This window comes from Typopeltis vanoorti, chromosome 15 (assembly GCF_054136105.1).
Source record: "Typopeltis vanoorti isolate ZY-2024b chromosome 15, IOZ_Tvanoo_1.0, whole genome shotgun sequence".
In the NCBI taxonomy this organism is placed as follows: Eukaryota; Metazoa; Arthropoda; class Arachnida; order Uropygi; family Thelyphonidae; genus Typopeltis; species Typopeltis vanoorti.
Window position 1 is genome coordinate 23,267,271 of NC_143563.1, and position 26,421 is coordinate 23,293,691.

The 26,421-nt window shown below is 33.9% G+C and overlaps 1 protein-coding gene across 2 annotated transcripts in view; it reads left to right on the top strand.

Annotated features, from left to right (window-relative positions):
• The window catches only part of Ns4 (Nucleostemin 4), a 186,507-nt gene that overhangs the window by 91,767 nt on the left and 68,319 nt on the right, over positions 1 to 26,421 (top strand). For both annotated transcript variants that reach the window (XM_090404747.1, XM_090404748.1), the window contains one exon: positions 5,892 to 6,104. In XM_090404747.1, the coding sequence (XP_090260873.1) occupies positions 5,892 to 6,104 (213 nt within the window). The remainder of the gene's footprint in view (positions 1 to 5,891; positions 6,105 to 26,421) is intronic.

A 26,421-nucleotide genomic window follows, 5' to 3' on the forward strand; every position in this document is an offset into this window, starting at 1 on the left:
AATATTATTATTGTACAGAGACCTCCATTGGAGTCCAAATACTCATTTCAGATGTTCTCGAATTCTGCTAAACAACAAGCAGCAGCTGTCCAACATCCATTTACTGCTGAACTGCTGACTCACCAAATCTGCTACTCTCATTCATATTTCATTTCATCTACCTTGGTTTTATGTAACAGCCTTCCCCATGGAATGTTATCCTGGGACTACAGCCTTCAGCTCTTCAAAAATAATATGAACAGATAACTTTGCTCTTGATTCCTGCTCACACCTGGCATTTATTTGCTGTAGGCTGTGTAGTGTGGAAGTGATATAAAAATAAAAGAATAGTACTGTATACCCTTGAGAGTTATTATCAGGAATTTCATGAAGATGAAAAGTTATGCAGGAAAGTTAAGGAATATGTTTTTCAGAAATTAGATACATGTTATTTTTGTTCAGATAGACTAGAATATTGGAATAAATTTCAGATTCTCTGAAAAGTCTGTCAATCTGGAAGCAACTTCTGATTGAAAGGTTTGCTTTGTTTCAACAAATCCTGCATGTAAAATCACCAGCTACAAGAGTCATGGAATCCTAATTTAACATTTCTCATAAAGTGAATATAATCCATATATTCTTGGAGACAGATTCAGCAGTTTTACCAGTTTTTTAAAATTAAGGATGCTACAAGAACAACTTATTTAATTTATACCAGGACAAGCAAGGAATGTTTGGTGGCATAGAGGTAAGAAGTGGTTTTTCTGGCTGGCCTTGAAGTGGATTGAGTTTTATTTCTTGGGGAAAGCTAGCTAAATGCTCTGAAATACCTTTGATGTCTGTGGTGGTGACGGCTTTCCTGAATAGTGATTTAGTAAACCTGAGATGTAAATCTTTTCTAAAGTACTTTCTTATAGGTATTGTCTAAACCATAGGTGGCCAACAGCAGGCCCATGGGCTGCATGCAGTCTGTAACATAATTTTGTGTGGTCCATGGCAGGATAAAAACTATATTAAATTATATGATTATCAGTTGAGCTATTAGTTTTGACTGCAGATTTTCTGATTGATATACTAGTTATATTCATTATTTCTGATGACGGAAACAATTTATATTCTCAACATGGAATCGAAATTGCTTTAAAAAGATTACTCAATTTATAAAATCTATTGCTTCTCTGTGTGAGTTGTAGTAGTGGGAGTGGTAGATTTCTATGCACTGCAGAGTAATGCATCATTGAAAGTCACTTGCTCTGCTCATGGTGATCAGTTTCAGAGACTCAGTTTCACAGTTAACAGTGTTATTGTTGCAGTTTGTGTCCCCTGGTCAGTTACTTCAGCCTTTGTGTACTATGAGTAAGAAACGTAAGATCTGTGAACAAAACAGGTCATTTAAGGAGAAATGGGAAAACGAATTTCTGTTTATGAACAATAATGGCAACAAACCATAGTGCTTGTGTGTTTGCAAGTATTGTCTGTGCACAAGGAATATAACCTCAAACGCTACATACAGCACCATGCCGCTAAATACCAAGAATACATTGGACAAGTTCGTACTAAAATTGTACGTAATTTGAAAAGAAAGGTGCTCAGAAATCTATTTTTACTAAACCAACATCAATACAAAAAAGCTCACTCTTGGCATCGTTTGTTGTAAGTGCAGAGATAACAAAAGCAAAAAAATCATTATCTGATGGTGAATTTGTAAAACACTGTTCTGTGAAAATGGCACGTGCATTTGGGGAAGATAAAATTGCCAGTGAGTTTTAAAGCATCCCACTATCAAAACAAACTGTAACAAAAAAAAGAGTCAAGGAAATAGGTTCTCACATATTAAATAAATTAAAAAGTGTTATTACAGATTCAGCTTACTTCTCATTAGCTCTGGATGAATCAACTGACATAACAGATAGAGGTCAACTTCCAATTTTCATTCAAACTGTTTCCAAAGACTTTGTTATTAATGAAGAGCTACTAGCATTAGAGTCATTGCATAACACAGCCAAAGGTCAAGACATTTATGATGCAGTTATGAAGGTTGTAAATGGTACTGGTGACATCAACAATCTCACTGCTATTGTGACAGATGTACCAAATCAATGCGTCGTACTCAAACAGGCTTAGTTGGCTTACTAAGGAAGGCTGGAATCAATTGCCATGTGCGGTAAAATTCTGGAGATAGAGGATGTTATGAAAACTATAATGAAATGTGTGTGAATCTAATTAAGGGCAGAAATCGGGCCTTGACACACTGCAAGTTTCTTTCTTTTCTAATAAAAATGGAGGCAGAATATGACAATTTAGTGTTGTACACAGAATTACTTTGGCTAAGTAGAGGGACCTGTTTGAAATGTTTTTTTTTGCTTTGAGAAAGGAAATAAAACAATTTTTAGAGGAACACGAGAAAACAAATAAAGAACTAATCACAAAACTATGTGATCCTCATTTTAACAGCTTACTCACTTTTCTAATAGGCATCATATACCACGCGAATGAACTCAGCGTGAAGTTACAGGGATGTAACCAAACAATCTCAGATTTAGTTGGACACTTGGGTTCATAAGTCAACTGAAGATGTTTAAATTCACCCTAGTCAGAGGAAACTTGGTACATTTCCCTTTCTGAAGGGAGTTGATGGAGAAGAGTCATGACATTGACTTCAAGTTTTCTGTGCCAATGTTAGACAAACTTTTGAAGCAATTCAATAAGCGATTTTCTGACTTCAGTGACATGCAGATACAACTGACATTATTTAACAACCCAATGAAATGCGACATTTCAGAGCAGCATGACACTATTCAATTGGAGTTGTTGTGATCTTCAAAGTGACCGCTTTTTCCAGTCAAGGATGGAGATAGGCATTGACTTTTGGAAACTTGTACCAAGGGAAAAATATCCTGTATTGAGTGATTTCAGCTTGAGAATTGCATCTATGTTTGTGAATGCATTTTCTCAACTATGAGGGCAGTTAAATCGTCACAAAGAAGCCAACTGACTGTTGACCACCTTCAGGATTTGTTACAAATATCATCATCATCATTGAAAATCAACTTCGATGAACTTGTTGCCACACATGAACACCCACAGTGTTCTCATTAAGTTGTGTTACATGTTAATAAGCCAGAAATATGTAATTAAATTTAATTTAGCAACTTATATTTAAATCAAGTATTTTATATTGTTCTCCCAGTAGTAAAATGATTTAACATATATAGTAATTCAATACATATAACTATTGCTTTGAAAAAATGCAGAGCTTATTTTTATTTACGTTCTGTCTAAAAGTGTGCGACCTGTGACACTACCACTCATCATATATTGGCCCTCATATAGAATGAAGTTGGCCACGCCTGATCTAAAGCATTATTTACAAAGGCAGGTTCTCTAGTTTGGAATTCCTGTGTGAGGCAGAAAAATAGATGGAAAATGAATGGTAGTGGATGAGTATCTTGACTATTCCTCATTTATGTGTATATTATGAATATATAGTATTAGCTTATGTTGTTAGGTGGCTTCTGATAAATGATGAATAAGCATCCAATAAATTCATAAAGTACTAGTTCATTCAAGAATAGGGTTCTAGGAATGTGGCAATAGGAATTTAATTCTATATTTATTCTATATTAATTCTATGTTTCAGAAACTGTATAATTAATATTGGGAAACACTTCTGAGGTGTTACTCCCCTCCCCTCTTCATAGTCTTTTCTCTAGTTATATAGCCAAAACAGGTGCATTTGGTCAGACACGACCTGCTGGGCTGAGTGGCCATTCTTTAACAGGCTATGGGCATGAATATTTTGAACGAATGTTTTTGGGTGACAGACAGCATTTGTTAACTATCATGAGACAACCTCCCTGCTTATTGGAGACTTGAAAATGGAAGTACCATGTTAGTCTCTGGAGCAGGATTTCCAGATTATCTAACACACTAATATAACTTTGCAGTTCACATTATTATAAAATGTTCTTACAGATTGAAACATGAATTTTTAAAAACTTGAATATTGTTAAAGCTAATACACAGTCACTCAAAATATTATGACTATTATCCTGATCATTCATAGGTTCCTCAATTTCTGCTATGCAGAATGGCATAGACTCTTTAAGACCTTTGAACATTTCTGAAGGTAAGGATTGCTTCCCACAAATCTGCAAGTGTTCGGGGTGGAAGATTCAAATTTCAGATCTCTCGATCTTCATAATCCCAGAGTTGTTCTATGAGATTCAAAACCAGTGGCCACGATAACACCTGGAACTTACTGTTGTGTTTGACAAACCACTCTTGAACAGTTTTAGCAGTGTGGTATGGCACACTCTTCTGTTGGAAGCGACATATGCCATCTGGGAAGACATTCACCATTCTTGCAGAATGTTGAGGTCCTTAACATTCAACCCTATTTTGCTGGATAATGGTGATTAGCATCGTGACATTTAACACTTATGTTTGTGTTCTGTTCAAATTGTGTTTCTATTTTATAGGAAGAAAAACCCTGAGTTTTTAGGGGAAAGGAATCCTAAAATATTTCCTCTTATCCCCTAAAAACTCAGGGTTTTTCTTCCTATAAAATAGAAACACAATTTGAACAGAACACAAACATAAGTGTTAAATGTTACTATGCTAATCACCATTATCCAGCAAAATAGGGTTGAATGTTAAGGACCTCAACATTCTGCAAGAATGGTGAATGTCTTCCCAGATGGCATATGTCGCTTCCAACAGAAGAGTGTTTCTTTAAAATAAAGAAAACAACTGTTATGTTCTAAAGTTATTATGCCATATATTGAAGGTCAAGTTTTTTCTAGATGACAAATATATCAAAAACTTATTATTCAGAAGTGACACCAAGTTCTTGGTTTTCCATTTAAGTTCTGATTTGATGGGGTTCTGATTTTTCTATCCTTGCAGACAACCTCACCACATGCCTCTCTGGCTGAATCAATCAGGGTTTTCTTCAAGGCTTGCCACTGAATCTCCAAGGTTTGGTTCCTGTTCTCAAACTCTTTCATTTTTTCTTCAATCATCTTTGTGTATTTTAGTCTACAGTTCACATCTGAGAGCTGCTCAACTTTTATTCGCTTTAAAACTTTCTTACATGTTATTCTTTTCAGTACGAAATTCAATTTTATCCTGCTCAAGGCTAAATAGTGATTGCTTCCAATTTCAAATCCTCTGTACACTGGTGTCCTGCACCAGGGAGAAAACATCACTATCAACAATAACATAGTCAATGAGACTTTTCTTATTCCTTGCCTCTTCTCTCCATGTGAATTTGTGCACATTTTTATGTTGGAACATGGTGTTAGTAATAACCAGTCCATGACCTGAGCAGAAATCCAACAGGTATTTGCCATTATTATTAACTTTGCTTGTTTCTCCAAATTTTCTCAAAATATTTTTTTTATGTCTGACAATCATTTCCTACTCTGCTATTTAGATCCCCAACAAGGACCAACTTTTCCTTTTTCATTGTGTCAGTTGCTTTTTCTAAAGCATCAAAAAATTCTTCCACTTCTACCTTAGTAGAACCTTCTGTGGGACCATAGGCATAAATAAGTCTCACTGTCCAATTCCCCATTCTGATATTTGCCCACATCACTCTACTTGAGACTGCCTGCCATTCAAGGAGATTAGCCTCATATTTTGTGTCGAATACTATGGCTGCACTGATAGTTTTATAACCATATTACTTTCAGTTTAACAAATACCATTATAGCAAACTCACCCAGTGTAATAAACTAAATTGCTAAGGCCCCATAGTAGCAATCCTGTGTTAAAGGAAATTCAGTACAGCATCTTTGTGCTATACTAAATTTTCCTGTTTTCTGTAAGTTGTTATAGTCAGGGTCAACAGTATAAATAAATGAAATCACTTATAGTTATAATGATTAATCTCCTTTTGTTTTTTCCAGTGAATCTATCAAGTTGGCATGAAAAAATTGATGAAGAATTATGTGAATTTAATGTTGAAGAAGATAATGATTTAGGCAGTGATGGTGATGAGGAGGAAGATGTTGAAAAGCCAAGTCCTACAACATCTGTACCTGTCCATATTGTGAAAAATGACACCAGTTACTATCAAGCTGATTGTTTTAAAGATGGCATATTGTCTATTGGTTGTGTAGGTAAGCAAGTTAGAGGAATTAATGAAATAATAAGATAAATTGTTTTTATCAAACAAAAAGATATCATTTTGTTTTGGTTTATGCTAACGTATGACTAATAAATATTATTATGTAGTTGGTAATAAAAGCCCCAACTTCAAATTTACCAAATCAACTTTTCTTACTCCTCTTTCATTCTGTATTTTCGATCTTTCATTCTGTCCCCAAAGACAACAATTTCAGCTCTTCAAGAAACACATCAGCAGATTTCTTCTGTCTTTTACTCTCTTACATACTATGATAATAATGTTGCTTCTTGATATATAATTAAGTTTACATTATTCCTTATATTATATCAATAGTTTCCTTCCAAATTAATTCTTTATTTGTTGGGATGATATATGTTCTCAGATTCTTTAATTTTGGTCTTAAAAGATTCTTGTAACTATACCAGTCTACCTGGATCTTATTTTTTCCCTGGCTGTTTTTTTTGCTTCTTCTATCCTGGCATCACATGTGTTTTGTTAATCTTTTCTCTCCCCTTCTGTTTAGTGACTATACCACCTTGACATATGTCATTTGTTCCTTTCTCTAATTTTTCGATACAAAATTAATAACGGAAAAAACTCACGTACAAAGATTATTTAATAGTATAATTTTTGCCTGTGTGTCACAGGCATCTTCAGTACATTAAGCTCAAATTAAACAATAACTAACAATTCCAAAAAGCGCTACCTAAGTAGCTGGTGTAAGATAACTAAAAAAGTCAATAACTTTCCTAAAAATAAAAATAAATTAAAAAAAAAATAATAATAATAATAATAAAAAATAATAAAATAAAAATAAAAAAAAATAAAAAAAAATCAATACAATAAAAAGTTAGGAAAGATTAGCTGATTTGTAAAGTACTATCTCCCATAAAGGGGATAGACGTAAGCCGTCGGATCTTTAAGTTAGGAGAATGAAGTAGAGTTTCACATATTTCTTTATAAAGGCATTCCATGAGAAACTGACTTTTGTGAAGAACTCTTGTCTTTCTCCAATGAACTCTGTGTCTAGTGAAGATGGCATGTTCTGCAAGTCCAGACTTTTCAGGTTTAAAGTATTCAATATAAGATTGGTGTTCTTCTAGCCGAATAGAGGCAGATCTTCCTGTTTGTCCGAAATAAGATAATCCACAAGAGCATGGAATCTGGTAGACACCTGGATCCAACACTATCAGATCTTATATTTCTATCGTGTAAGGTGCTTTTTACTGTATCAATCCACCTGTATCTTGGTCCTCCTCTGGGTCTTTTTCCTGCCGACCTGGCAGAGAACTCTTGTTTTGCTAATATGTCCTCTCCCATTTTGTTTAAGTGACCATACCACCTAAAATTAGCCTTGCTAACACATTCCTGGATGCTTACAATGTCAAGTTCTTTCCTAATATCCTCGTTTTAATATGATATTGCCATTGATGTCATCTGTTCATGCCTCTAATCATTCTCACAACTCTTATATCTGCGGTTTCTAGTCTTTGGTCAAGTGTTTTACTTCTGACCTAGCTCTCAGATCCATAAGTTAAAACTGGTTCGAACACTGTCTTGTATACAGCTAATTGAGTGTTCTGACTAATTTCTCTCTTATTCTATATGAATTTATTCAATTGACTTCCTACCATACCAGCATTGTTGATTCTGTTGTCTATTTCCATATTTAATTTATCATCTTCACTAAAAATCGTGCCTAAGTAACTGAAATGTTTTACTTGTTCCACAGGTTCCCCATTCAAAACACAATTGATATTTTCAACAATTCTACCTATTTTCATTGTCTTTGTCTTTTTAATGCTAACCTTCATACCATATCTATTACAACAGTTATTCAATTTAGTCAGGGAATCTTGCAAACTTGCAGCGGATTTATTCAGAAGTATAACATCATCCGCATAAAGCAGAGAGCTGACATTAACATCTCCAATTCTGATATCATGTTTAATACCACTTTCCTTCATAATGTGATCCATATAGATAATGAATAACAGAGGGGATAATGTACATCCTTGCCACACACCAGATTTAACATTAACCTGTACTTCCTTCAATTCTAACTGCTGACATACAACTCAAATAAAGACTAAGTATTGCTTGATATAATGCCTCATTGACACCATATAACCGTAGTGTATTGAATAACTTCTCTCTTGACACTTTGTCATATGCCTTTTCCAGAACGACAAAACTTAAATACAGATCTTTGTTATATTCCCATGCTTTCTTGACTATTTGTCGTAAAGTGAAGATCTGATCCTGACAGCCTCTATTTGACCTGAATCCAGCTTGTTCTTCACCAAGCTTTTCTTCCACAATTCTTCTCAACCGTTTCTCAAGTATACTGGCTTAGATCTTGCCAGGAACACTCAGTAGGGAAATATCTCTGTAATTCTCACATTCAGTTTTATTTCCCTTTTTATATATGGGCACTATTGGAGCTCTACTCCAATCATCGGGAATTTGTCCCTCTGTCAAGGCTTTCTGAACTATGCAGTGCAACCATGTAAGACATTTATACCATCATACTTCAGCATTTCTGAATAACATAGTCAATGAGACTTTTCTTATTCCTTGCCTCTTCTCTCCATGTGAATTTGTGCACATTTTTATGTTGGAACATGGTGTTAGTAATAACCAGTCCATGACCTGAGCAGAAATCCAACAGGTATTTGCTATTATTATTAGCTTTGCTCTTTTCTCCAAATTTTCCCAAAATATTTTTGCATGTCTGACAATCACTTCCTACTCTGCTATTTAGATCCCCAACAAGGTCCAACTTTTCCTTTTTCATTGTGTCAGTAGCTTTCTCTAGAGCCTCAAAAAATTCCTCCACTTCTACCTTAGTAGAACCTTCTGTGGGACCATAGGCACAAATAAGTCTCACTGTCCGGTTCCCCATTCTGATATTTGCCAACATCACTCTACTTGACACTGCTTGCGATTCAAGAAGATTAGCCTCGTATTTAGTGTTGAATACCATGGCTACTCCTTCTTTTCCTTGATTGTCATTGCCTGAATATAACATTTTGTATTTATTGCTCAGAAAGATCTCACAGTTTTTGTCTTTTTTGTTTCAGTCACTCCTATTATGTCAATCTGGTACTTATCTAATTCCCCCGCTAGCTCAATTTCTTTTCCATTCAGGCTTCTTATATTGATAGTACCGATCTTTAACTCAGATTTGTTCCAGTAGCTGACTTTTCACTGTTCGCCCTGGTTCCCTGGTGAAAACAACGGGGACCTTGTTTAACCGGCAACGCCCCAGCCGGCATGAAATTTTTTCATGTTGTACCATCATTTTGTATTTTGGTTTAACCAATAGGAATCCAATTTGATCTGCTAAATCCCAAATTGCCAGCCCATCCTTGTTCGTTCAGTATCCAGGTAGATACCCCACAGGGTGCACAGAGAGAAGGTGAGGATTGGACATTCTTGCACATTAATGCAGAGAACCGACTAGGTCAGAAGCCCTGGTCGGTTCTCTGCATTCCTTTAAAGTTATGTGGAGGTCTCCTCTCAGTTATACAGCTTTGACCCTTAAGCACCCCATGTTGGCTGATTTCTTCTTTATTTGATATAAATTTATTGAACTGGTTTCCCTCAACAGCTTCACTTATTCTATTCTCTATTTCCGTACTCTTACTTGCCATTCAGCTGAAATAATTTTACTTATTCTGTAGGTTCTTCATTAAGGATATAGTTAAGAGTATCCATATTCTTTCCTATTTTCATAATTTGTGTCAGATCAAATTGTTATAAAAGTTATTTGATGTAATGAAGATTCTTTAATGCTTGTACTGAATCTGTTTAATGTGATCCACATTAAGTAAAAAACTGAAGTTAGTAGTATCTCCAAGTGCTATTTTCTAATAGAATACAGCAACCACTTTTGCAAATTTACTTCTGTCTTTAGTGGCTAAAGTGTCTAAAGGTGGACCAAGCTCTCTGGGTCTGGCTTCCACTGATTAGATCTCAATAAAGGTCGAAAGCAGTCTGGGTAGTGGCCCTTCTCTTAATGCATGGCATTATACATGTCCACAAGGAGTGTGCTTTGCATTAAGGGAGATACTAAGACAAGTAGTGATGAGAGAGCTTGGTCCACCTTTACCATACTTTAGGCACAAACATTGTTGCTTACACTTGGATAAAGGATTAAACTAAATTTATTATAGTCTAACGAAGTGCGAAAAAAACTTCCAACATCTTTCTCTAAATCCAGAGTAATTTAATAATAAGGTGGACACCTTTTGGCAACTCGTATAGGTAGATATGACTTCCACCTTAGTATCGCCACCTCTGGGTCTGGCTCCCACTGACGAGACCTCAATAAAGGTCGAAACCAGTTGGAAGCTTGGCTGATGAATGGCAACAATGCTGTAGCCCATGAAGTTTTAACTGTGGCTTGGCTGTTGCTGTCACCCAGATCCTGGGGGGGAGGGGATAATGAATGGCAATGCTGTAGCCCATGAAGTTAACTGAGCCATGGCTGTTGCTATGGCTCAGTTAACTTCAGTGTAACCAAATGAGCGATTCTGCTCGGTGGTTGGGTGAGCCTTCCATGGAGTAGAGCCAAGCTGAGAGTTCTTCTCAGTGGCAGGGTGAGCCTGTTACTGAGGAGAACAATGGTGAGTTTTTGGAGTTTGACTGTACTTGAACATTCAATAAAGGTCGAAACCGGTCTGGGTAGTAGCCCTTCCCTTAATGCATAGCATTATACATGTCCTCAAGGAGATGTGCTTTGTATTATGGGAGATACTAAGACAAGTAGTGATTTTATGTTCTTCTTCTGGGTTTTTTCCCTCCCATCCTATCATCAAATACCTGTTTTTATTAATCTTTCACCTTATAATAGTTCTTAGAGCTTGATCCACCTTTACCACGAGTTGCCTTAGTCCTGAAGATACTTCAGGTGCAAACTTTGTTTGCTTACACTTGGATAAAGGATTAAACTAAATTTACCAAAGAGATATACAAAATTTAAATGTATTCAAAAGTGTGGTGAAGAGCAATATTATTAAGTCTTTGATTTTGTAGTATATAACATATAGTCTCTTCCACTCAAATACCAACTATACCTTCTTGTTCTATAAACTATTATTGCAAAAGAGGTTGCAGTAACCAAGTATTGGCAGATTATTTTATGTTCTTCCCCTTGGTTTTTTCCCTGCCATCCTATCATCAAACACCTGTTTTATTAATCTTTCACCTTATAATAGTTCTGCTGGTTTTATTGACCATATCACCTTATAATGGTTCTGCTTACACATTCCTGAATGCTAACAGTGTCAATGTCAAGTGCCTTCCTAATGTCTTTATTTTTAATATGATTCTGCCATTAATGCCATCTGTTCACTTCCCCTAATTTTTCTCAGAATTCTAATATTTCTAGTATGTACCCATTAATTAACTGCTTTATTTCTAACCTAAGTCTCCAATTCATAAATTAAAATTGGTTTGAACAATGTTTTATATACTACTAGTTTGCAGTTTGGGATAATTTTTTTCTTAATACACCACAGTAATACTTATATAATTTGAATATATAACTTATATACTATGGTATGAAGGTCAGCAATAACAAGACAAAGACGATGAAAATACGGCAGAGGCACTGAAAATGTAAACTGTGTTGTGAATGGAGAACCTGTGGAACAAGTAAAAACATTTCAGCTACTTAGGCACGATTTTTAGTGAAGATAGTAAATTAAATATGGAAATAGACAACAGAATCAAGAAAGCTGATATGGTAGGAAGTCAAATGAATAAATTCATATGGAATAAGAGAGAAATTAGTCAGAACACTAAATTAGATGTATACAAGACAGTGTTCAAACAAGTTTTAACTTATGAATCTGAGAGCTTGGTCAGAAGTAAAACACATGACCAAAGACTAGAGTGCAGATATGAGAGTCCTGAGAAATATTAGGGGCACGAACAATGGCAATATCATATTAAAAATGAGGATATTAGGAAAGAACTTGACATTGTCAGCATCCAGGAATGCATTAGCAGAGCTAATCTCAGGTGGTATGGTCACTTAAACAGAATGGGCGAGGAAAGATTAGCAAAACAAGTGTTCTCTGCCAGTTTGGCAGGAAAACTACCCAGAGGAAGACCAAGATATAGGTGGATTGATATGGTAAAAAGTGCCTTAGACAATAGAAATATAAGATCTGATAATGTTGGAATCTTGACAGGTGACAGACTGATTTGGAGGAAAATTGTAGATAGGAAGTTAGTAATGATATAAATTTTTCATGTAGTACTATCATATCCTGTACACCCCTTCGGGGTACATGGTAGGAATTTGATGATGATGAACTTATATACTTGTATGGAATAAGTTTATTTGGTTGATTCTCCACCATACCAGCTTTACTTATTCTGTTGTGTATTTCCAGATGTAATTTGCTGTTATCAAAATATTGTGCCTAAATAGAGTAATCTACTGCTGTTTATCCAATCTTCAAAACAACAATCTGTCAAAGTTTTGAATCATCAATCAATCCCTGAAATGGTACTTTTCAGCAATACACTGTGCAGTGAGATTGGATTTTATTACCTTTCCTTCTTCTCCCCCTAAAACTAGCTGTCACTGTTACAGAAAAAATAACAGAAAAAAAAGTAATAACATTGTCAGTTAAAAAAAAATTATCATTTATCTTCTGAACAATGGATGTAATTCTAATTGATTTTAATGAATGTGATTAGGATGTAATTCTAATTAATTGCTTCCTAATGGATGTAATTCTGAAGATAAAGTGATTTATATATGACAATTAATAATAAAATAAATTTTTACCAATTTTTGTAAAGCTGACATGTTATAGTATGATACTTATACATGCCATATAGCATTAACTCTGGATTATTAACTGAATGTTTATTTATTGTTTCATTAATATGTTGCTTTATAGTATAAGCTCTTCTATTTGCTATTAGTCAGCCATGAAATATGTTTTATTCTGATTTTCCAAAGCAAAACATGCAAGCATTGATATGTATGGTCTGTTTTTTTTTGTCATTTGTGTGCTATGTTGTTGGAAGAAATTTCATAGTTCATACTTTGCTTACTATTTTAAGAATTTGACTATTGTTCTTCCTGTTGAAAGTTTATTTTTCACTTGGTCAGACTATACTAAATTTAGTTTAATCCTTTATCCAAGTATGTGCAAACAAAGTTTGCACCTGAAAGTATCTTCAGGACTGAGGTAGGGTGGTACAACACTGGACGACTCCTTGCAAAGGTGGAGCAAGATACCAACACTTCTATCTCAGTATATCCCATAATGCAAAACACATCTCCTTACGGATATGTATATAATGTTATGCATTAAATGGGAAGGGCCACTACCCAGACTAGTTTCGACCTTTATTGAGGTCTCTTCAGTGGGAGCCAGGCCCAAGTGGAGATACCAAGGCAGAAGCATTAGCAAAGTCATCTCCTCCTATAGGAGCTGCCAAATGGTGTGCCACCTTTTTATTAAATTACTCTGGATTTAGAGAAAGATGTTGAAAGTTTATTTTTCACTTGGTCAGACTATAATAAATTTAGTTTAATCCTTTATCCAAGTATGTGCAAACAAAGTTTGCACCTGAAAGTATCTTCAGGACTTCAGGTGATACTACAACCTGGGGGCCTGGCTCCCACTGAAGAGACCTCAATAAAGGTCGAAACTAGTCTGGGTAGTGGCCCTTCCCATTTAATGCATAACATTATACATATCCGTAAGGAGATGTGTTTTGCATTATGGGATATACTGAGATAGAATTGTTGGTAGCTTGCTCCACCTTTGCAAGGAGTCGCCCAGTGTTGTACCAACTTACCTCAGTCCTGAAGATACTTTCAGGTGCAAACTTTGTTTGCACATACTTGGATAAAGGATTAAACTAAATTTATTATTGTTCTTCCTATTTTAAATAAAAGACTTCAGTAATGCACAAATTTAGGCATAAATATATACTGCCTGCCAATATTTGACATTTTTTAACTCCAGAAGTAAAAGAAATCCCCTATTTCATAGTACAGACTTTAATTTTCTGTTAATTGAATAGATGCATAAAGTTGTGCAAATTTGTATTTACAACATTTAAGCTGTATGAATATGAATATTTCTGTGGTTTAGTAGTTCTGAAATTAATTTTTAGTATTGATACCACATAGCTCTAAACATATAACAAGTTTATTAAAATAAACAATAGAACCCAAAAAGTTTCATAAATTTCATAAGTCTTACATCATCAGTTACTCCTAATAATGTAAGTCAGACTTGCATCATCAGGGATACCAAAACTTATATTAAAAAAAAGACTAGAAAATATTAATTACACATAGCAGGAGTGAATTTTATCTTTGGGTGCAAGCTGTTCAGATAATCTTTACGTTGAGGTGTCTGTTGTTCCCGACCAAACAATGTAAATGTTATCAATATAATGCAACACATCCAATTATTATTTAATTTATTTTTTTATTAATTTTCAATAGTATTCTTTTTTTTGAAATTCTCCATAAAAAGATTTACTAGGGCTTGGACAGAGAAGAACCCATGACAAGTTCTTCTGTTTGTTCCCAATATTTATCCTGAAATGTGAAGAAAGCATTTTCCATGCAGTGTTTAAATTATCTGACTGTGTCTGGCAGAAAAAGTCTTTGAAGAAGATCCACTTTGTCAATCCTAGGGATGTTGGTGAACAGACTGACATCTAAACTGGCCAGGATTTTCTTGAAGATTCTATATTTAAATCCTTTATCTTTTCAATAAAACGTAAGCTATTCTTCACATATGATTTCATCTTTCCTGTGTGTGTGTGTGTGTGTGTGAAGTAACCAAGTAGAAGGAAGAGATTCCCTGACCTCAAACTTGGCAAAGTATACTCTGTGGTGGGCAGCATGGCATTTTAAAAGGTAGGTCCAGTGTTAGTAATTTATGCACATTTTATAATAGAGTGACAGCAAAATTGGATAAAGGAAATGGTTATAACATGACACTGTTGAACTTTGCAGAGGCATTTACCAGAATACTGCATGGAAAACTATTACAAAAGTTGAAGCAAATGAAAATGGATATGAAGTTGGTACCATAGAAAAGGAGGTGGGGGGTGACTGACAGATAGACACCAGAGAGTAGTATGTGGTAGAATGGAATCTAGGAGAATGAGGACAACTAGTAGAGTACCTCAGTGTTCTGTACTAGGGCTGCTGTTTAATTTATATGTTAATAATATTGGGAAAGACCTATGAGAGGAATATTTACTTGTTTGCTAATGATGTATAACTAGGAGTGGCAATAGTTGATCAAGGTGATGATTTAAATAAATTGGCATTGTGGGCAAAGTATAATGGTTATCAATTTAATGTTAGAAAATATAAGGGTGAAAATGTTTAAAAATGTATCCATCTCTAATTTCTCTGATTGATATCATATATTATTGATTTTTGTTTAGTTTTTTTGCCATAACTCTTTATTGGATATCTTTTCTGGCCATTTTATTTGTTGAATTCTTCTTCAACATTTATTTACAAAGCTTTGCAGTTTTTTTCTAATTGCTTTTGTTGTTGTCCATGTTTCTGATGCATAGAGTAAAACTGATTTGATATTTGTATTAAATAACCTGATTTTGTTTTTTAAGCCTATTTGCTTTGATCTCCATATTTTCCCTAATATGTTAAAAATTATCTGTACTCTCTGTATCTTATATTGATTTTTATATCTTTTGCACTTTCCCATTTATTTATTACTGATCGTAGATAATTAAAGTTCTCCACTGTTTCTAAAATTTGACCATCCAGTACTATGTTTTTGTTTTGTTTATTATTTATTTTCATTATTTTTATTTTCATTTTATTTATCTTAATCCAACAGTCAATGTGGGTTTCTTCATTGAGTTTTATTGTTTTTGTCTTCATATGTTGTGTATGTACTAATAAACATATATCATCTGCAAAATCCAGGTCATGTAGCTATTCTACTGTATTCTTTTGTATTTTTCATGGCATTTATCATAACCAATCTACAACAATAAGAAATATTGTTGGGGAGAGAATGCAGCCTTGTCTAACTCCTGTTTTAATTTCAAACTTTTCTGAAAGTTCTCCATTGTGTATGATTTGCATTTTATATTTTTCATGCGAGTTAGAATCCTGCCATGAGCATGAATGTTTGTGATTGTCTATGAAAATATTAGTAGTAGTGGTGGGTGGTAGATGTCATTGGTGTAGTTGCGTTTCGTTGTAGTTGGTGGATTGAGTGGTGGAGAGAGAGAGGATTGAAGAGTAGTTTCTCTCCCTTGATGAGTCTTTGGACTCCCTTGAGGTGTCATGTAATAATAATAATAATAATTTTTTTTAACTATGTTGATAATTTTACATGGTATACCATAATATGACATTCGTTTCAATATTGCTTCTCTATCAATAGTGTCAAAAGCTTTTTTGAAATCAACAAAGTTGATATAGAGATTTGACTACCATTCTATTGACTGTTCTATTATTATTTTTAATGTTTATTATTATTATGTTAGTGTTTATTATTATTTATTTATTTATTTATGATCTGTTATTATTTTTATTTGTTCTATACATGACCTGTGGGCTCTAAATTCCACTTGTAATAAATTTAGTTTAATCCTTTATCCAAGTATAAGCAAACAAAGTTTGCGCCTGAAAATATCTTCAGGATTGAGGTAAGGTGGTGCAATCCCTAGGCAACTAGGGGAAAAGGTGGACCAAGCTCTCATCACTCCTTGTCTCAGTATCACCCATAATGCAAAGCACATCTCCTTGTGGACATGTATACTGCTATGCATTAAGGGAAGGGCCACTACCCAGACCGGTTTCAACCTTTATTGAGGTCTCGTCAGTGGGAGGCAGACCCAGAGTGGTGATACTAAAGCAGAAGCAATGGAGACGTAATATTTACCTATACAAGTGGCCAACCGGTGTACCACCTTATTATTAAATTACCCTGGATTTAGAGAAAGATGTTGGAAGTTTATTTTTCACTTGGTTAGACTATAATAAATTTGTTTAATCCTTTATCTAAGTGTAATACATGTCTGCAAGGAGACGTGCTTTGCATTATGGGAGATACTGAGACAAGGAGTGATGAGAACTTGGTCCACCTTTTCCCAAGTTGCCTAGGGATTGTACCACCTTAACTCAGTCCTGAAGATATTTGCAGGCACAAACTTTGTTTGCTTACACTTGGATAAAGGATTAAACTAAATTTATTATAGTCTAACCAAGTGAAAAATAAACTTCCAACATCTTTCTCTAAATCCAGAGTAATTTAATAATAAGATGGTACACCGGTTGGCAACTTGTATAGGTAAATATGACTTCTCCATTGCTTCTGCCTTAGTATCACCACTCTGGGTTTGCCTCTCACTGATGACACCTCAATAAAGGTTGAAACCAGTCTGGGTAGTGGCTCTTCCCTTAATGCATAGCGGTATATATGTCCGCAAGGAGATGTGCTTTGCATTATGGGAGATATTGAGACAAGGAGTGATGCGAGCTTGGTTGACCTTTGCCCCGAGTTGCCTAGGGATTGCGCCACCTTATCACCACTCCTGGTCTGCCTCCCACTGACGAGACCTCAATAAAGGTTGAAACCAGTCTGGGTAGTGGCCCTTCCCTTAATGCATAGCAGTATACATGTCCACAAGGAGATGTGCTTTGCATTATGGGAAATACTGAGACAAGGAGTGATGATAGCTTGGTCCACCTTTGCCTCGAGTTGCACCACCTTACCTCAGTCTTGAAGATATTTTCAAGTATAAGCAAACTTTGTTTGCTTATACTTGGATAAAGGATTAAATAATAATTTAAACTAGATTTATTATAATCTAACCAAGTGAAAAATAAACTTCCAAATTCTGCTTGTGTTTGCTTAGCTTTTGGTCTATTTTTTTTTTTAAATTCTTTCTAATATTATTCTTGTTAGTATTTTACTTGTTGTATTTAATAATTATATTCCTCTCCAATTAATGCAATCAGTTAAATCTCCTTTTTTTTTTGTATTTTGATTAATAACCCAATATTTCAGAAAAAAATGGATAGAATATATTCACTGTTAAATCTATAACTGCTTTTAATAGTTCATTTGGTATACCATCTATACCAGTTCCTTTCCATTTTTACATTCTTTTATTACTTTTTATATTACACTTTTTTTTATTTTTGTGGTGCGTATTTTTAATAATTTTTCATTTCTTTCTGGTATTTGAATTTCTTTTTTCAGGTTTTTGTCTATTCATTATCTCTTTGAAGTATTCTACCTATCTTTCTACTTTCTTTTTATTATTGTTTATTTCCTTGTTTGTTTTTAATAATATCTCATCCTCTTCTTTTCTTGCCTGTCATTGTTCTTGTAAGATTATATAATTGTAATACTAATATAATATAATGTAATATAATGTAATAACCTATTACATTATATGCTGCAATTTCTAAATGCTGCAATTTCTGCTGCATTTAGTATGTTTTCAATAAACTCTCTCTCTCTTATCTTTTCTTTCATTTTTCTTAATTTCTTTATGTATTTTTTTTTTATATTTCTCTTGTAAGCTGATGTTATTCTTTGCTTGTATTATTTTTGTCGTAATTTCTTTTCTTTCTTCAATTTTGAGTTTTATGTGTGAAGATATCCATTCTTTGGCTTTTCTTCTTCTATGCATTTGAATTCTTCATGTTTGTTCTGTCTGGTCTGAGTAGGAACTTCATATCTATTTTTAACCTCTGCTGCATATTTTCTTTTAGTTTCCATATTTTTTATTTCTTTTATGTTACACATGTATACATTTATGTCATACTTTTATACATTTTATTTTTTTCTGTTACTTTCTTTGTGTTCAATAATCTTATTTTAATTTCTCCTATTACTAAAAATGGTCTGTATAAGCATCTGCTCCTCTCATTGATCTCATATTCAAAAGAAATCCTCTCCATTTCCTTTGTATCACTATATGGTCAATTTGGCTATCGTATAACGTATACAAATATAAATAAAGTAACACGGAGAGCACCAGATAGTGCTCTCCGTGTTACTTTATTTATATTTTTGTGCTTAAAAATGGATCCTCCTATTACTAATTCATTCACTATGCAAAAATCCAGTAACATCTTTCCATTTTAATTTATATTTCATTTATATTTATTTTCATTTATGTTAGAAAATGTATCCATCTCTAATTTCTCTGATTGATGTCATATATTATTTGTTTTTGTTTAGTTTTTTGCCATAACTCTTTATTGGATATCTTTTCTGGCCATAAATTTGTTGAATTCTTCTTCAACATTTATTTGTTGAAGAAGAATTCAACAAATAAATAATTTCCTACGATTTGTATGATCATTTCCTATTTTAGCATTTAGATTCCCCATTACTATAATTATATCTCTAAGATTTGTGTCATCTATTGTGTTTTTTGTAATATATCATAAAATTCATATTTTTATTTTTTGCCTGCATTATTAGTTGGTGCATATACATTTATAATTGTCACTTTATAGAAACTTGAGTTAAATCTTGGTTTTATGCTTTTTTTTTTCTGTAATTAGTTTCCATTCTATCATTATAGCTCTTGCTTTACTGGACATCATTATTTCCACCCCCTTTTGCATGTGTACTATCCTCATCTTTATTTCCAGCATATATTATTTGATTTTTTAACGATACTTGTGACATAATGATTAGAAATATATACACGTTAGCACAAGAATAATGTTTAATTTGCCAGATATTTCGGTCTGAATATTACAGACCATCTTCAGTGGCTACATAGGAATAGTTTTTAAAAAACAAAGTGGAATACGAACAATTGATCATTCATACATAGAACGAGCTGCGTGATGTCATATCGCTATGTATTAGAAGAGTAAACATTTTTAAAAACATAATTAAAGATATTAATTCAGAAATTCATATAATGATCATATACATATAATGATTCATATACAATTCATATAATGATCTTAAATAACATTAGACTGATAAAAAAAATTTTTTTTTAAAATGTAATGTGTTATCCTGATTAAACTTTCCCAAATTTTTGATATAGATATACAGTCATTACAATTTAAGTTAGGATGTTGAAGCAAGGTCTCTACACTTTCTTTAAATAAACGTTCAAATTTGTAATGACATCTGTGTAGGAGGAGAGTCTTGGACCAAAGGATGTTGTGGTTTGTTTCTAAACCATGCTGAGCTAATCCAGATTTCTCAGGTGTTGTGTTGAATTGATGACTGATGCTCTTGAATTCTTTATTCTATGGAACGTCTGGATATTTCTTATGTCAAAATAAATTTTACAACCAAGTGGAAGGAACATCTATGGGAAGTCCACTCTCTCCTGCTCTTGCAAACTTTTATTTAGAACATCTAGAAATCCTGTTCTCATCTGTATTCCCTCAACCATCCTTTTGGGTTAGATATATAGACGACATTTTTGCTGTATGGCCTCACGACAGACTTCTTACCTTCCTTTTTAAGCAGTATCAATTCCTTACATCCTCGTATAAAGTTTACCATGGAAATTGAAAAAGACGACAAGTTATCCTTTTTAGACATCCTTCTCATCCATTCATCTTCTGGTATTCTTACAACAACAGTTTACAGAAAACCAACTTTCACATGTTGTTATATTCTCAAAGAATCTGCTCATCACCCTTGTCAAAAAACAGGAGTCACAAAATGCTTAATCGAACAGCCAAAACTAACTGTTCAACTTCTCATTTATTACAGAAGGAACTTTCGACTATCAAACATCACATGAAACTAAATGGCTTCTCCGAAAAGCGTACGCAACATCTTTTCGATTCTTACAAACCAACACAGAACAATCCAGATTCAATACGTCGAGTTCCAATTCCTTATATTTCTGGGATTTCAGAACCAATTTCGAGAATTCTAAAGAAATATGATCTAACAGCCACTTATACACCTATTAACAAATTATCCAACCATTTTCCTTCATCTAAAGATAAATGTGTGTATCAAGTTCCTTGTAATTGTAATCTTTCTTACTTTGGACAAACTGGACGTTCCATAGAAAAAAGAATTCAAAAGCATCAGTCATCAATTCAACACAACAAACCTGAGAAATCTTGATTAGCTCAGCATGGTTTAGAAACAAATCACAACATCCTTTGGTCCAAGACTCTCCTCCTACACAGATGTCACTATAAATTTGAACGTTTATTTAAAGAAAGTGTAGAGATCTTTCTTTAATGTCCTAACTTAAATCGTAATGACTGTATATCTATATCAAAAATTTGGGAAAGTTTAATCAGGATAACACATTAATTTTTTTTTTAATCAGTCTAATGTTATTTAAGATCATTATATGAATTTCTGAATTAATATCTTTAATTATGTTTTTAAAAATGTTTACTCTTCTAATACTTAGCGATATGACATCACCCGGCTCGTTCTATGTATGAATGATCAATTGTTCGTATTCCACTTTGTTTTTTAAAAACTATTCCTATGTAGCCACTGAAGATGGTCTGTAATATTCAGACCGAAATATTTGGCAAATTAAACATTATTCTTGTGCTAACGTGTATATATTTCTAAGCATATATTATTGTTTTTCCTGAACTCAACTGGATCAATTCATGTCCATTCCATCTTGTCTTGCTTATTCCCAATATTTCAATTTTGTTGTCTTTCATTTCTTTGACTATATTTGCTTTTTTGTGTCTTGTCTGAATTTTCTGTTGTATTCCACAATTCCCTAGTTTCTCCATAAGAGCTTGGGAATGTCATTCTCAACAATTTGTCTTCATTTAGTATTACATTTTGGTCAGATACTTCTGTGATCCTGGTTTCCATAGCAAAGCACTTTTTACAAGGATGGGTTGTTAGTCCTTTGCTCAACCCTCACCTATTTATCCAACTTGGGACTGATATCATGTGGCATAGCCACATCATGGCTGGCTTACAATATAAATTAATATGCCAAGAAATCATATTCTTGGTTTCATAATTTATCCAAGTGCAAACATGCAAAGTTTGCACATGAATATACAAGTAGCCCAGTCGTGAAGTGATTTCAATAAGGATACGTGCGTTGTATTATGGGATACTAAGGCAATTGATATGAAGTAATTAGCCTCTATACACAAGTAGCCCAGTCATGAAGTGACTTCACATGCAAACTTTGTTTGCTTACACTTGGATAAAGGATGAAACTAAGAATATAATTTCTTGCCATCTTTAATTTATGGAGTAATGATGGAGAGAAATTGAAGTTCAGAGGACATGTTGCAAAAGTTGATAAACTAGGTCAAAGAATTATTTGGATGTTGAAAAAAAAAATAACAAGTAAAGATAAGGATGGATATTATCCTTCTTCATCATCAGACATTCATTTGGCTGCATCTTGACTACTGTGTACAGATTTGGTCAACTGGAGATCAGGAGGTGGTGGAGAGAATTCAGTGATGAGTGATGAAGCTGGTGACAGATCTGTGGAATGCTCCCTATGAAGATGGTTGAGGTTGTGTGGCTTGCAAAATTTAATTGATAGGTAGAAAAAGAGGAGTACATGATAGAAACTTATAAGTTATTAAAAGGGTTTTATGAATGATGCAAAGGAAATTTCAATACATGACCAATAGTTGTTAGCATCATTATGTTATTTATATATGAAATTCTTGGTCTGCCTCGTGGCCTCTTTCCTTCTACAGTCCCCTCCATTATTTCTGTAATCAGTCCCCCATGCCTCCAATGGTGTCCAATTAGGCTTTTTCTTCTCTTATTGATGTGCTGCTATGTTTACCAATTTTCGGATTGATGCACCAAAGAAGAAGAAGACCAATAGTTGATCAATCATGGGAATATAACAATGCTCTTTATTTAAATAGATATTGAAAATGCATATGATAAGGTACTAAGAGAAAAGCTTTTTAAAACAGTACAGTTATATGGGGGGTAAATGGAACATTATATCAAGCAATACTTAGCCTGTATTTGAGTTTCAAGTCAGCAGTTATAATTGAATTAGGTACAGGAAAATGAACTGATGTTAAATCAGTTGTGAGATAAGGGTGCACATTATCTCGACTGTTATTCATCATCTGTATGGATCACATTTTGAAGGAAAATAGTATTAAACCTAATATCAAAAATGGAGATATTATTCTCAGCTCTTTACTTTATTCATATACAGCTATAGAATGATTTGAGAACTTGAGATTGGAACACCTATGTAAACACAACCACAATGGTTTTGATTTTTCAAATAATATTTTTTTCTTCCATTGTAAATTATTGTATCATATAAGTTAAAATTTTTCAATAGTAAAACTGATGCTGTGATTATTATAAATTAGGAAATTATGTGGTCTTTGGGAATGATTAAGAAGAATTAAACTTGACAAAAATATTGTATCATATTACAAAACATTGATATCTTTGTTTAAAATATTCACTAATCAATTAAAAAGATAAAAATTTCTAATTATATACTGGGAAATTATGTGGGATTCTTTAATTTTCCTTGTGGGGATATGTTCTTCTTTTCTTTTCATCCCAATAGGGGTGAGTAATTTCATCTTTCAGCTTATTGCTAAGGCAGAGAGCATTATTAGGTATTCTCAAGACAGCTTATTTTAGAAGTGTAATCAGCAGCAATAACCATATGAATGTTTTTTGTTTTTTTTTAAGAAAAAGAAGAAACAATAACACCCCAAACTAACTTTTTATGACATAAATACAAATGTTTTTATATAGGGACCAGGTACTTAACCTTACTACCTATATGGAGGTAGGTTTTTAGAGATGTTTGAAAACTTCTGTTGTGTTTGTTGACCTTACTGCTGCATACGACAGCATATGGAAAGAGAGGTTACTATACAAGCTGATACAAGTAATACCATGCCAGTAAACCTGTTCGCTCAAAAATGAGCAAGCAGGCTCCCTCAGGGCTCAGTATTAGCACCAGTTTTATTGAACTTATATACATCTGATCTACTGACAACTAGGTCAAGAAAATTTGCTTATGCTGATGATATAGCCCTCACCTCCCAACATAAGAACCACTGGGAAACTTCTTGAGGTTTGGTGTTAATCTTCATTTATGAAAGTATAAATGGAGATTAACACCAAACCTCAAGAAGACCAAGGTTAACTCTTTTCACCTAAACATCAAATTGGCAAATAGGAAACTTCCGGTCCTTTAACAACACAATGCTATGACACTAAGATTTCTCTAAATATCTGGGAATTACCTTGGATAGAACACTATCTTTCAAAAGACATCTGGAGAATATCTCTTTAAAGATCAGAACCCATAATAACACAAAAACTGTGTGGTTCTACATGGAGTTCTTATGCTACTACACTGTGCTGTTCCACGTTGGGTTTGGTCTACTCTGCAGCAGAATATCATTCACTGGTATGGCTAAACAGTCCTCATATCAAGAAAATCAACATGCAAATAAATGCAGCGATGAGGACAATAACAACATTGCACTACCAAACTTGCTCAGACAAGATGTCTGTACTCTTGTAAAAGAGTACAAAAAAATAAAAGCAATCCCCTGTTACCAACACATGAAGACCTCTCACATATAAAAGTATAAATCGCCTTAAATCCCGATGGCTTCACTAATACTGACTGAAGAACTAATAAATAGCGATTTGAATGTTAATTCAAAATGGCTAGAAACTTAGAAAGAAAAATCACTACTAGACTTTAACAAGTATATTCTTCCCAACCCAAATCCAAAAGGGATTGAGCTTTCACTTCATCTATGGAAAAGCTTAAATAGGATATGCACAGGACATGGCATCTGTGCAGACAGCTTACACAAGTGAAGAAGATCACCTATACCCCCAATGTGACTGTGGGGGCCATAAACCAAACCATCTGGCACATTGTGGAGGACTGCAGCATATAAGAGCCTACCCTGGTAACCTGAGAGACTTTTTTGAGGCAGATCCTTCAGCTCTTAAATGGCTAGCTGAAATATATTTAAAATTTTAGTGACTTTTTTTACCTGTTGTATATGTATACTACCTGTCTCATTTATATTGTCTGCACAAATATGTATTTATATATTTTGATGTCATGTGTCTTTTTTTTATTATGATGCCATATGCTAAATAAATAAATAAATTTATATAGTGAAAATATAACAGAAATATATTTGTAAAAATTAGAATAATTTTTACAAATTCTTTTACATCAGTTATTAAAGGATTAACCTTTAGATAATCCTTTAATAACTGATGCAAATCCCAGAAGTTAAAGAAGGTAGAGGCTGGAATAACCAAGCGATAAATTTTGTTTTAGTCTGGTTTTAGAAATACCTGGAAGTCGTATACAGGCAAGAAGCACTCATGAGTGGAACAAGAACAGTTTTTGGAAATTGAGAAGGCTATGAATGTAATGTGTTTGTGCCACGAAAGAATAGATTTGGAAGTCAGCCCAAGAAGAAAAACCTGATGTTATCTGAAGATCTACATATTATTAGAAGCAAAGGGAAATGTTGTTTCTTGTGATAAACCAGACAGGACTGTGTTTTGGCAACATTAAAGTTGACAGGGTTGTCCTCACCCTACTAGAAAATGGCAAGAAAATTACTGCTTAAAACATTAGTCATGGAAGTTCTCAAAGCTTGGAATTTTTGAGCATTACAAGATTTGTCAAATGAAGAAGTGGAATGAAGTGTGCTTCATATAAAGCTATAGATGAGATTTATGGTTATTGAGATGAGGTCATTTATGAATAGGAGGAAGAGAATAACAAAAGTACAGATCCTGAATACTTTTGCATTGGAGAGAAATATGAAGAAAGGAGTGAATTTTGAATTACCACTTCAGAGTGGTCATTCATTTCCTAAATGATCAGAGAGGAAATTGGCAGTCCAGTTGCAAATAGACTAGACCATAAGATGGTGGTTTGGGAAGTTCCGTTCCATAGCTTATATCCAAAGATGGGTGATGTTTGCAAGATGATGTGTGGCTTAAGAGTTGAATCCATGTTGATGGTTGCTGATTAATTGGCATACCTCCAGGTAGTGAAGAAGTTGACCGTTGCTAACATGTTTTGTTATTTTTTTAAGATAACCGAGATGGGGGCAAGCTATATTTTGATGGCTGACTTTTATATCCCTTTTTCAAATGGGCCTGCTTTCATGCTGTAGAATAGGTGCTGGGTGAGTATGAAAGATTGTAAAGATAGTATAGGGTGGATGTTAATTATAGAACATAAGCCTTGATCACAACTGAGATGGAGGGGGGGGGGGAAATAGCATCAGAATCAGTAAACTTATTTGATGCAATTAAAGATTT